Raw genomic sequence first — 12283 nt, 5'->3', positions numbered from 1 at the left:
TTTCATAGTACAGTGTTCCCTTGATTTTCGCGGGTTCGAACTTCGCGGAAAGTCTATACCACGGTTTTTAAAAAATATTAATTAAAAAATACTTTGCGGGTTTTTTTCCCTATACCATGTTTTTTCCCACCTGATGATGTCATATGTCATCGCCAATCTTTCATCTGCCTTTAATAAATATTTTTTTTAATAAACTTTAATAAATAAACATGGTGAGTAATAATCTGAATGGTTGCTAAGGGAATGGAAAATTGCAATTTAGGGGTTTAAAGTGTTAAGGGAAGGCTTGTGATACTGTTCATAGCCAAAAATAGTGTATTTACTTCCGCATCTCTACTTCACGGAAATTCAACTTTCGCGGGCGGTCTCGAAACGCATCCCCCGCGAAAAGTGAGGGAACACTGTAGTTCCTTTTTTGTGTAATTTTTTCCATTGATGTCCTATGCCTCAGGTGTTTTTGTATATTGTATTTGTATTGTTTTTTTGTATTTCCTGTTACAGTAATACCATGTTTCCTTAAAAATAAGACCCAGTCTTATTTTCTTTTTGGTCCCAAGATAAGCAGTAGGGCTTATTTTTGTGGGTGTCTTACTTTGTGGCCACCCGCCTGGTCCTTCCCACTATCTGCTTGCCAGTAATGGGCAGCCAAATTTTTTACTGCCACACTGTGGGTATGGCTTACTCTGTGGATATGGCTTGATGGTCACGTGACTGGGTAGGAGTGGCTTGTTGGCCATGTTACCAGGTGGGAGTGGCTTGAATGATCATCATCATTCAAGAGAACGGTTAAGTCCTCGCCAGTATTGCTTACTGGGGTAACAATTTGCCTTGCATTTCCTGTGCTCTCTTTCCTGGATTGCCCCCCATCTCAGGCTGGGTAGCTAGTAAACAGGTGCCAATCAGCTGTTCAGAAAAGAGGGGGGAGGAAAAGGCCCCCCCACAACTCCTGCCAGTGCTGGTCTCTCTGCCGCTTTCTGAGGAGGAGGACCGGAGGGGGGAATTTAACAATATTGTAAAGCTGAGAGTGAGTTACAAGGTTATTATTGCCACATGATGCCTTTTCATCTCAGCTGCAGGCAGATTGAAGGCTTCACGAGGGAAAAAAGACCACAGCCAGATCGCTTTGGCGTGGCTCAGTGCGGCTGGGCTCTCCTTTTTTTCCTGCTGCTGCTGCGTGCTCCTTGCTTTTTTCCTCTTTCTTCCTTCCTGGAAGGAAGGTGGTGGCTGCGTGAGGCTGGAGGGGAGCTGGGAAGAAGAGAAGGAAGCTCGTCCGAGACCAGGAAGGAGGAAAGAAGAAAAAAGCGAGGAGCGTAGATGCTGCTGCAGGAAAAAAAAGGAGAGTTGATCTGAGACCGGTAATCCAGGAAGTGACTGCCGCCAGCGCATGCAGCTTCATTTCCGCCAGTGGAACTGTGTTCCACCCCATCGTGCCTGCTGCCCACCCCTGCTGCTTGCCCCTCAATGGCCTACAAGACTTTCCATGGCAGACTCACTTTTCGCCGGGACGGAGAAATTGACAGAGACTCAAAGTTTTGTCTGCTTGCAAATGGGATACTTTAAAAAGAAGCTACATGCATTGGGCTCGCCTGCCTCCCCTCCCCCAGTGCCTGTGCCTGTGCCTGCCTCCGCTGCACACTTTTCACCCAGAGGGAGATGAAGCTTCATCTGCTTGCAAATGGGACACTTTGAAACGGAGCAATTAAGTTTTGAGTCTCCCTCATTTTTCTGTCTGGGCGAAAAATGCATCGGCTGCGGACAAGCAGATGGTGGGATGGAGCAGATAGGCAGGTGCCTCCCCCTCCTCATGTGCCTCTGTCTCCACCTGCTGCTGGTGTCATTGTGCAAGCCTCCCGCAAGCCTCCTGTGAGCCAGGCAGCCATGTAGCATATCCGGATTGCCTCCCCCACGCCCCCTGCCTCTGCTCCCTCACTTGGACTTATCTGCTCTGCACCAAGGAGCGAGTGAGCTGTGGCTACTGCTAGACATTGTTGGCCCCCATGGTGACCATGCCTATCCCCTGGGCTTATTTTGGGGGTAGGGCTTATATTAGGCCCAACTCAAAAAATCAGGCTAGAGCAGTGTTTCGCAACCTTGGCAACTTGAAGATATTTGGACTTCAACTCCCAGAATTCCCCAGCCAGCAAATGCTGGCTGGGGAATTCTGGGAGTTGAAATCCAGGTATCAGTTGAAATCCAGGTACCAAAATGAGCTAGAGCTTATTTTGGTGGATCTTAATTTTGGGAAAACTGTAAGAATAACATCGTTATCATTAAAACATTTTCCCTTGTTTCTGACATAAAAGGATGAGAAGTGCCATCTTTCAGATTGATTGAAATCGCATAAACAGAGATGTATATAAAGAAGCATGGTATTCCATTGTATTGATCTCATTTTAACCAAGTTAATGCTAATTTTAACCTGGCAAATGCTAATATAGCAACTACAACAGTGGATAGCTACCCAACTGGAGTAGTATGTTTGTGGTTCTGTAATGGACAAGGACACATTCTGAAAGATGGAAGTTTATTCAAATTATCAGAATCTCAGATTTCTCATGATCAACCTCGATATACAGAGGTAACATAACCGAGGTGGCGCAGCAAGTAGATTGCAGTACTGCAGGCCACTAAAGCTGACTGTAGATCTGTAGGTCAGTGGTTCAAATCTCATCACTGGCTCAAGGTTGACTCAGCCTTCCATCCTTCCGAGGTGGATAAAATGAGGACCCGGATTGTGGGGGCAATATGCTGGCTCTGTTAAAAAATGCTATTGCTAACATGTTGTAAGCCGCCCTGAGTCTAAGGAGAAGGGCAGCATAAAACAATCGAATAAATAAAAGATTTTTTTAAAAAAAGGTAGTTATATGATATAAACATTATCAATGAGTATCATCTTCAACATGATGAAGAGGAGGTAACATGCATAAAAGTAAAGATGTAATTCACTTCTGCTGCTTTCTCAATTCCAGTGCCAAATTCCGTGCCAAATAGTGCTAATTTTTCATCTCTGCTTATAATTTTTTTCATCTTTTCCAAAATGTCTACCTTATCATTAGCCAATTGTCCTACAGATTCTTACCTTTTTTCATTCCCTCTTTCCTCTTTACAATTCTTTATTCCATTTTCTCTTCAAAAACTGCTGGATTAGCATTGACTTAGATACTTTCTTGTCCAATTCTTCAAACAATTTCTGGGATAATTTCCATTTCTGTAAGTTGCTCTAATGATCTAATGATCTCCTATTTTTGCCACTTTCCTGATATTGTAATATTATTATCCAAAAGTAAACATATTTCAATTGCAAGGGAAAAGTAAATGACAGAAAACCCCCTCCGTACTGTTTCCCCCCCCCATTTGGCCTTTATATATCAAGTTAGTTTTTAGTCAATTTCACACTCCATAGTTACCTTCATATGGTCTATTTTATACTTCTTTTATCTTCTTGTTTTATAAAATTCTTCAATTGTCTGCATTCTTTTAATATCTTTAAACAGCACTCCCACAAAAATCAGATCTATTTGCATTTTTAGTGATAATATTTCTAAAGCACTTTCATCCAAAATAATTTTTGAAAATTATTGTCCTTTAAATACTTCATCAAGCCCTTGTTAAACCTCTGGCTATACAGTAATTTAAAATTCTTGAAAAAAATTCCCTTTCACTTTTTTCATCTAGAGGGAAGTTTGACTCACTAAGTGATTCCCCCTCCCTCATCCTGTTGATTGGAAGATCTCTCCAACTTTAAATTGATTGTGTCAGAGAGTGATGAATAAGGTGAGAGTTTTGCAAATCTCATGTTCATTACAGACTGGTTTTCAGTCACCAGCATGATTGGAATCCTTTAACTCCCAACTTGAGTACAAAAAACCAAAATTCCCACAATCTCCTTATGAGCAGCAGCTGGCTAGAGTGCAGATGGACTATCCCCCAGTCTCTCCTTGTCTAGAGCAGTGTTTCCCAACCTTGGCAACTTGAAGATATTTGGACTTCAACTCCCAGAATTCCCCAGCCAACATTCTCCTAAGCAGAATTCACTGTCTGACTACCAATCACCACTGTGGTATTGACCTTGCTGTTTTAGGGATGACTCAATTACTTTGACCACCTAATCATGAAAAGAAAGGACTCACGGCTTTGTGACTAACAACAAGAAGTAAGGTCTTATCCAGAAGACGGAAATGAAAAGTTTAAGGAAGAAAAGCAAAATTTGAATTAGTGCATAATATAGATGCAGTAAGAGTGGCTTCCAAGGATAAATTGGTATAGAAGTAAACCAAATGTTACTTGTATAAATGATTTAATTATATTTTTCTCCATTTATCTTCATTGAATACTTCTTTTTGAAATATTTTAAATAGTGCAATTTTTAAAAAATCTAGAAAGTTAATTTTCCCCCAGGGAACAATTTATCAGTTAAATATTTTATCTTATATGAACTGAGATTAGGGTTTTATAAATCATGGTTTAAAAATTAATGGGATGTATGAATTCAGCCGATTCATTCTGTCATAAATCATTGTTAAATACAACACAAAATGGATATAAATTTAAGGATGATCTTGATGGAGAAATGGAATAAAACAAGATAAAATTTAATAGAAATAAATGCAAATTCTTCACTGACAAAGGATAAATCCAATGCATGAATATAAGATAAACATAAGGGTATGCACAATGTTCTGGGCATTAAAAGTTCCATGTCTACATGAGTCTGAATAGTCTGTTCCCAATCTGCATGCTTACAATCTTTTATTTTGAAAATCTTTTTATTCTGATTCAGATCAAAATATATTGATCGTGGTATCATTGAGTAAGTTTGCTTTCTGACAGCATGTGTGGATATCAGTAGGGGCAGAATCAGCTAAGGAGAAGGAAAGAGGGAAAAGTCCTCTGAAGAAGATGAAAGCAGAGCCATTTATCACCCTGGGATATCAGCTGCTGCGTGGAAGCAGAGGAAGGAAAATATGGATTCAATGGGAGGGTGAAATAAGAAAGCATTAGTCAGTGTCACACCATTCCCCCAGGGGACACCCATTGGGGCTCTTTTCATGTCGCTATTATTTTCCAACTGAAGTGATACCTATTTATCTACTTGCATTTGCATGCTTTTGACCTGCTAGGTGGGCGGGAGCGAGGGCAAATTAAATGGATTTGCTCTCCGGTTTTGAACTGTCAAGCTCTCAACCTCTCAATAGTCTTTTGACTCAGTGTCCTAACTACATGACCCACCATGGCCCCATCAATAACGTAATATCTCTCAGATTCAGAATAGAACTGGAAGGGACACAAGCAGGAGAACCTATAACAATGATGGTGGACCTATGCACACCAGCCATCACCAGTTGCTCTTCCGAGTTCTGAAGTGCACATATGGACCCGTCAGATGGTCTTCATACTTGCGGGAGCATCGGAAACTGGAAGAGCAACTCGCTGACGTGCATGCGCATGCAGGGAAGCTGATCTTCTGATTTCTGGTGCGGGCATGCACACCAGCCAGCCAATGTTCCCTCTAATAATAAGTAAGTAAGGAAGTAAGTTCTCTATGGAATCAACTCCCCCCCCTCCAATTCCATATTGCTCCCACCCTAGTGGCTTTCCATAAGCCACCGAAGATCTGGCTTTGCGTGCAGGCCAGCTATGAGTTCCGCCACCTGTTTACTGGATCCGTGTCCCTCTTGGCTGGTTTCGGCCAGCAGAGAGGTGACACGGAGCTGGGTCCAGGAAATTGTCAACACTTCCTTGAGGGGGGAGGTCCTTTCCAGCTCCTTACAAGGAGGCACTCGTGCGCCCCCTCCTCAAGAAGCCCTCCCTGGACCCAGCCATTCTCAACAACTATCACCCAGTCTCCAACCTTCCCTTTATGGGGAAGGTTGATGAGAAGGTGGTGGTGCTCCAGCTCCAGTGGTCCTTGGAAGATGCCGATTATCTAGGCCCTCAACAGTTGGGTTTCAGGCCCGGCTACAGCATGGAAACTGCTTTGGTCGCATTGATGGGTGATCTCTGGCGGGCCCAGGACAGGGGTTTGTCCTCTGTCCTGGTGCTTCTTGACCTCTCAGCGGCTTTCAATACCATCGACAATGGTATCCTTCTGCGCCGGCTGGAGGGGTTGGGAGTGGGAGGCACTGTTCTTCAGTGGCTCTCCTCCTACCTCTCGGGTCGGTCACAGTTGGTGTTAGTGGGGTCAGAGGTCGACTTCTAGGTTACTCCCTTATGGGGTGCCTCAGGGGTCGGTCCTCTCCCCCCTGCTATTCAATATCTACATGAAACTGCTGGGTGAGATCATGCAGGGGCATGGGGTGAGGTATCATCAGTACGCCAATAATACCCAGCTGTACATCTCCACCCCATGTCCAGTCAACAAAGCAGTGGAAGTGATGTGCCGGTGCCTGGAGGCTGTTGGGGTCTGGGTGGGTGTCAACAGACTCAAACTTTGCAAACCCTGATAAGATGAAGTGGCTGTGGGTTTTGCCTCCCAGGGACAATTCCATCTGTACGTCCATAACCCTGGGTGTGTGTGAAATTATTGACTCCCTCAGAGAGGTTCTGCAACTTGGGCATCCTCCTTGATCCACAGCTTACGTTAGAGAACCACCTTTCAGCTGTGGCGAGGGGGGCGTTTGCCCAAGTTTGCCTGGTGCACCAGTTGCGGCCCTACTTGGACCGGGACTCACTGCTCACAGTCACTTATGCCCTCATCACCTCGAGGTTTGACTACTGTAATGCTCTCTACATGGGGCTACCTTTGAAGAGTGTTTGAAAATCGTGCAGAATGCAGCTGCAAGAGCAATCATGGGCTTTCTCAGATATTCCCATGTCACATCAACACTCTGCAGTCAGCATTGGTTGCTGATCAGTTTCCGGTCACAATTCAAAGTGTTGGTTATGACCTATAAATCCTTTCATGGCATCAGACCAGAATACATGCAGGACTGCCTTCTGCCACCCAAATCCCAGCGACTGATTAGGTCCCACAGAGTTGACCTTCTCCGGGTCCCGTCGACAAAACAATGTCATCTGGCGGGACCCAGGGGAAGAGCCTTCTCTATGGCGGCCCTGACCCTCTGGAATCAACTCCCTCCGGAGATTAGGACTTCCCCCATCATCCTTGCCTTTCGCAAACTCTTAAAAACCCACCTCTGTCGTCAGGCATGGGAAATTGATTCCCCCTGGCCGTTTCGCTTTATGTATGGATTGTTTGGGGTGTATGACTGTTTTTTATATTAAGAGTTTTTAACTGTTCTTTTTAATAACTGGATTTGTACTGTGCTTTGCTGTTGTGAGCTGCTCCGAGTCTTCGGAGAGGGGCAGCATACAAATATAATTAATTACAAATCTAATTAATTAATACAGTATGTAAGTAATTAATTAAGTAATTAAGTAATTAAGTAAGTAAGTAAGTAAGTAAGTAAGTAAGTAAGTAAGTAACTAACTAACTAACTAACTAACTAACTAACTAACTAACTAACTAACTAACTAGGATGGGTGGTGGTGGACTAGAAAACTTACCAGGGTCTTTCCAACTCTTATTAATCTGTTAAATGAGAATTTAAAAAGTGATCTTTTTTACATCGGAAACCAAGATTTAATTGAAAAAGATTCTACCTTCATTCACTTTCACGCCACTTTCTTTCTTTTTTTTTCTTTTGATAAAAAAAGAAAAAAAAACTTTAAGCCATTTTTCTCTAAAAGTTGCCAAAAGGTAACCGTAACCCCGGCGCCCCCGCGTTTCCGTGGAAAAAACTCCAGCCGGCGATTGCGCAACAGCCGTCTAGTTCCAACGGGCCCCTTCAACCCTCGGATTCCGCCCCACACCTAAGCGGCGAGGAGCCCGCGGAGCCCGGAAGTGACGTCAGGCCGGGCGCGTGAGTAACACCTTGAGTCACCTGGCGAAAAGAGACAGTAGGCGAGAAAGCCAGGCGGGCGGCGGGTCGGGTTGCCTGAGGAGAGCGAGCGCGCAAGTCCCGCTGGGGAGCGCTCCGAGGTCCCCCTCCTCATGGAAACGGAGGCCGGCTCCCCGTGGGCCATGGGGCTGCTCAAGACCTTCGACGCCGGCGAGTTCGTGAGCTGGGAGAAAATCGGCTCCGGGGGCTTCGGGCAGGTTTACAAAGCCCGCCACGTCCAGTGGAAAACCTGTCTGGCTATCAAGTGCTCGCCCAGCCTGCACGTGGACGAGAAGTAAGTGCCCGCTTTGCGAAGGAGGGGAGGCGAGTTACTCAGAGGTGGGCTGCTAAGTGGGGACGGGGACGGTTGCTCGGCTCTGAGGGCTGGCGGAATCCGGCGCAATTCTGCTACTGCACCTGAGCAGGGAGCGAAATCGCGTGCTGACACGCAGGGGCGCCACAGGCGCCCCTGCGTGTCCGCACGCGATTTCGCTCCATGCCCAGGTGCAGTAGCAGAATTGCGCCGGACTCAGCTAACACTTAGAGCTACGAGGGCGAGCACACGTCACCGCCCCACCTTAGCAGCCCACTTTGGCTGGCTTGCTTGTTTAACCTTCTACTTGCAAGAATTCGGAATCTACGCTTTGAAACCTGCTTGCGATGAATCTTAACGCCTGGCTTTTCCTTTGCTGATCTGCGCGGGTTTGGGGTTTTTTTTTCTTGACACATTAGCGAGTTAATTTGTTCCTAAAAGCGAGTTAAAAAACAACGATTTTTTGGAGCGGTGGGTTAGGGAAGCTCTGCTGAGCAGCCGGCCGGATTTAGTTGGAAGGGCGGGTGTTCCCAGGTGAGCTAACGAAAGGTTCGCGTTGGCTTGCCAAGAGGCCGTGGAGAAAGGCGGGGAGAAAGAAACGGGACGCGGGAGCTCGGGAAGGCGCGTCTCCGCTCGATTTAAAGTTCCGTAATTCCACTTCATGTTTATCTATCTATCTATCGCATCCATCTGTTTGTCTATATTACCCGTCTGTATGTCTGTCTGCTGCCATCTATCCATCCATCCATCCATCTCATTCATCATCTATTTATCTCTCTCTCTGTCTCATCTATCTATCTATCTATCTATCTATCTATCTATCTATCTATCTATCTATCTATCTATCTATCTATCTATCTATCTATCTATCTATCTATCTATCTATCATCTATCTCCAGCCAGCCAGCCAGCCAGCCAGCCATCTATCTCATTTATCATCTACCTACCTACCTATCTGCCACCCAACTCCCTAGGGACTCAGGGCGGCTGACAACAAAAATAATCATGGATCAGTATAAAAACATTTCAATTTAAAATAATTGCAGCCATCCCTACATTCATGGGCCGACCTCGCTAGTAAACCTCCCCCCCCCCCCCCCCATGTCAATGGCCGCGTTTGGTTGTATCAAGGCGCGCGAGATTGCTTCCCACGGTTCCTTTTTAAAAAATATTTTCTTTATTATGTTGCAACTCCCACATTACTCGGCGCGGTTCTTGTGCCTCTGGACGTCGCTCCCAGAGTGCCAAACGATTATTTTCATTAGACGGTGCCGTTTGACGTCGGATTACAAAGGACGCGTTTATACACTGAGGCGAATTCGCCTCTAGATTTTGCGCTCATGGCTCCTTTGTAATGCGCCCGATTTAGGGGGGAAAAAAAAAGAGGCCGGGCAAGCAGAGCGAGTTCAGAACTGCCTGGCACGCTGGAAGCGATCGGCGAGTCGCTGCCTGCGCTCTCCTTGCCCTGCTCTTCCTTCGGGAGAGGCGGGAGGGTGCTTCGGAATTACGTGGAAAGGACTAGTTATTCCGCAAAAGCGAGAGGGTGGTGGCGTGCGAAGAGGAAAAGGGAGAGGCCTGCGTGGTTTTCTGATACAAAGTTGGGTAGATGGTAGGATTGCGTTCGTTGCCTTTGACTAGAAGCTGCTCTTGAATTTCTGAAAATTAGGGCGGCTAATCCTGAATTGTGTTCTTGTGGTTTGCTTGTGCTTGGCCTAACTTATCTGAATCCAGCTAGTGTAACAGCCATGATTCATACCTTAATATACTATGTGAACTTAGTCAATTATTAACTGTAGTTAGACAACATGGTTGAACAAGGGGGCACAATCTGAGGTTAGTTGGAGGAAACAATGTGAGAAAATATTATTTGACTGAAAGAGTAGTAGATGCTTGGAACAAACTTCCAGCAGACGTGGTTGGTAAATCCACAGTAACTGAATTTAAACATGCCTGAGATAAACATATTATCCATCCTAAGATAAAATACAGGAAATGGTATAGAGGCAGACTAGATGGACCATGAGGTCTTTTTCTGCCGTCGATCTTCTACGTTTCTATGGTATGCTGCATGATAAAGTCAACTTTAGTGACTTTTCATTGACCATCACACTGGGATAGTATGATGTGTAAACACAATCAGTGCCATCTTGGATAGTGCTCTTCCATTGTCTGCAAGTGTTCTACTCTGCCGTTTGGAAGCTGTCAACCAGTAGTTCTGGAAATATTTTTACAAAGAAGCATTGAGTATTTTTTAATCCTTTACAAGGTGTCACTTGTTCCCTAGATTGCAGTGAGTATTAGATCATATGTTTTGGTTAAAAGGATCATAGAGCGATGTATGCTCAGCCAGAGGACCTTGGAGAGAGACACATGTAATATTAGATGTTATGGTTAATGTCAAAACAGGTCGTAATATTAAACACCTGAGAAGAACCCATACTATGATTTGCTTGTTTCATCTTGTTGACTTGGCACCGTAGGTGAAAGCACCCATGATTTAACATATTTGAAAACTATCTACTATCTAATAGTTGTACTTTTCTGGATAGGTTTTTTTCTTAAAGCAATATATTACATAATTTTATTTTTGAGCCCAATTCAAGGTATTTTAACCCCAAAGTATAATTAAAAAATCACCTTAATAAATCCTGTTAAATCTGCCTATGTTCCAAGTCATTTTGGGAATCTGATGTATAACAACTATACAGGTATGGAATAAAACCACCTTACTCATCAAGTAGAAACCAGTCACCCTATGAAGTATTGTGGGAAAATTTAGAACAGATAAGAGATCATTTGGCTGTGTAGGAACATATCCATTTACCTCCAAGGGCAATTATATCAATTTGGATATTCTTCTCTTAGAAACATATTTATTTAAAACTATAAGATTTCTAGGCAGGATAATTTATACTGTATAGAAAAAAAACCAAAATAGGTACATTAAAAACTACATCCCAATCAGAGTAAGAATCCCCTAAAACTGTTTCTCAAACCTGTCAATTTTAAGCTATGTAGACTCCAACTCCCAGAATTCCTTAGCAAGAAGCACTGCCCTAAAGCATCACCAGTAAATGTCCCTATAACCTTTGCTTGATCAATAGGTTATAGGAAGCAGTTGCTGGGGTAGATAAACAGAGAATGGCCACTGTGCTTATTTTCTGCTTACAGGCTTTTTCTTGGCATCTGATTGGGCATCGTGGGAACAGAGTGCTTAGGTGGATAATTATTGGGTTGATCCAACTCAGGTTTTATATTCTGTTTTGGCTTTTGTTTTATGGATCTATATGTACTTTGCTTTATAATTTGAGGTTCTCCCTCCCTGCCAGCTTATTCGCTTGGGGCAATGAGGGCGAACCTTTTTTTGCTCCGGTGCCAAAAGGGCGTGCGGGAAATAGTGCATGCGTGTGCCCATGACCATAATGCAATGCTCTCCCCCTGTGCATATATCCATAACCCCCCCCATGCTGCTCCTTCGTGCATATGTGCAGGCCTCACTGAAGCCCCCGGACCTCCGGTAGGCCCGTTGGATCATTTTTTTGCCCTCCCCAGGCTTCAGGAAAGCTTCCGGAGCCCATGAATGACCAAAAAAAATGGGCCCAATGGACCAAACATTCCTGAACTTTCCTGAAGCCTGTGGAGGGCAAACCTGGCCTCCCCACACCCCCCAGAAGGCCAAAAAGTAGCTGGCCAACATGCACATGCGCGCTGGAGCTGACATGGGGCAACGCCTTGCATGCCCTCAGATATGCGTGCTACAGGTTTGCCCTCACGGTTTTAGGGCATCTTTGTAGCTATAAAAAGATTTAACCTGATTGATAGCTTCATGCCTCTTTTCTGGATCCAAGTCTACTGAATAAAATAGTGACTATTAACATAGACAATCTTGCATGTGATGTATCTGTTACCATACCTTTAATAAACTCTACAAATACTGTATACTCCATGTCCTCCACAGCCTGCAGGTGGCGAAAAAGATATGTATAGATTATGCTAGCCATACTGATCTTATATGAATATTTCTTAGATATTTTAGTTTTCAGACTTTTAATGTAATGCCATTTATCCACATAGTAAATGTTAAAAGCTC

General features: G+C 44.2%; 1 protein-coding gene across 1 annotated transcript in view; it reads left to right on the top strand.

Moving 5' to 3' along the window:
• Nucleotides 1-7476: 7476 nt before the first annotated feature.
• RIPK4 (receptor interacting serine/threonine kinase 4) overlaps nt 7477-12283 on the top strand; it is a 36103-nt gene continuing 31296 nt past the window's right edge. The window contains exon 1 of the mRNA XM_070750450.1: nt 7477-8175. Within this exon, the coding sequence (XP_070606551.1) occupies nt 7994-8175 (182 nt within the window). The 5' untranslated portion in view covers nt 7477-7993. The remainder of the gene's footprint in view (nt 8176-12283) is intronic.

Source organism: Erythrolamprus reginae, chromosome 4 (genome assembly GCF_031021105.1).
Source record: "Erythrolamprus reginae isolate rEryReg1 chromosome 4, rEryReg1.hap1, whole genome shotgun sequence".
Lineage (NCBI taxonomy): Eukaryota > Metazoa > Chordata > Lepidosauria > Squamata > Dipsadidae > Erythrolamprus > Erythrolamprus reginae.
This window is presented reverse-complemented; position numbering and strand designations above follow the sequence as displayed.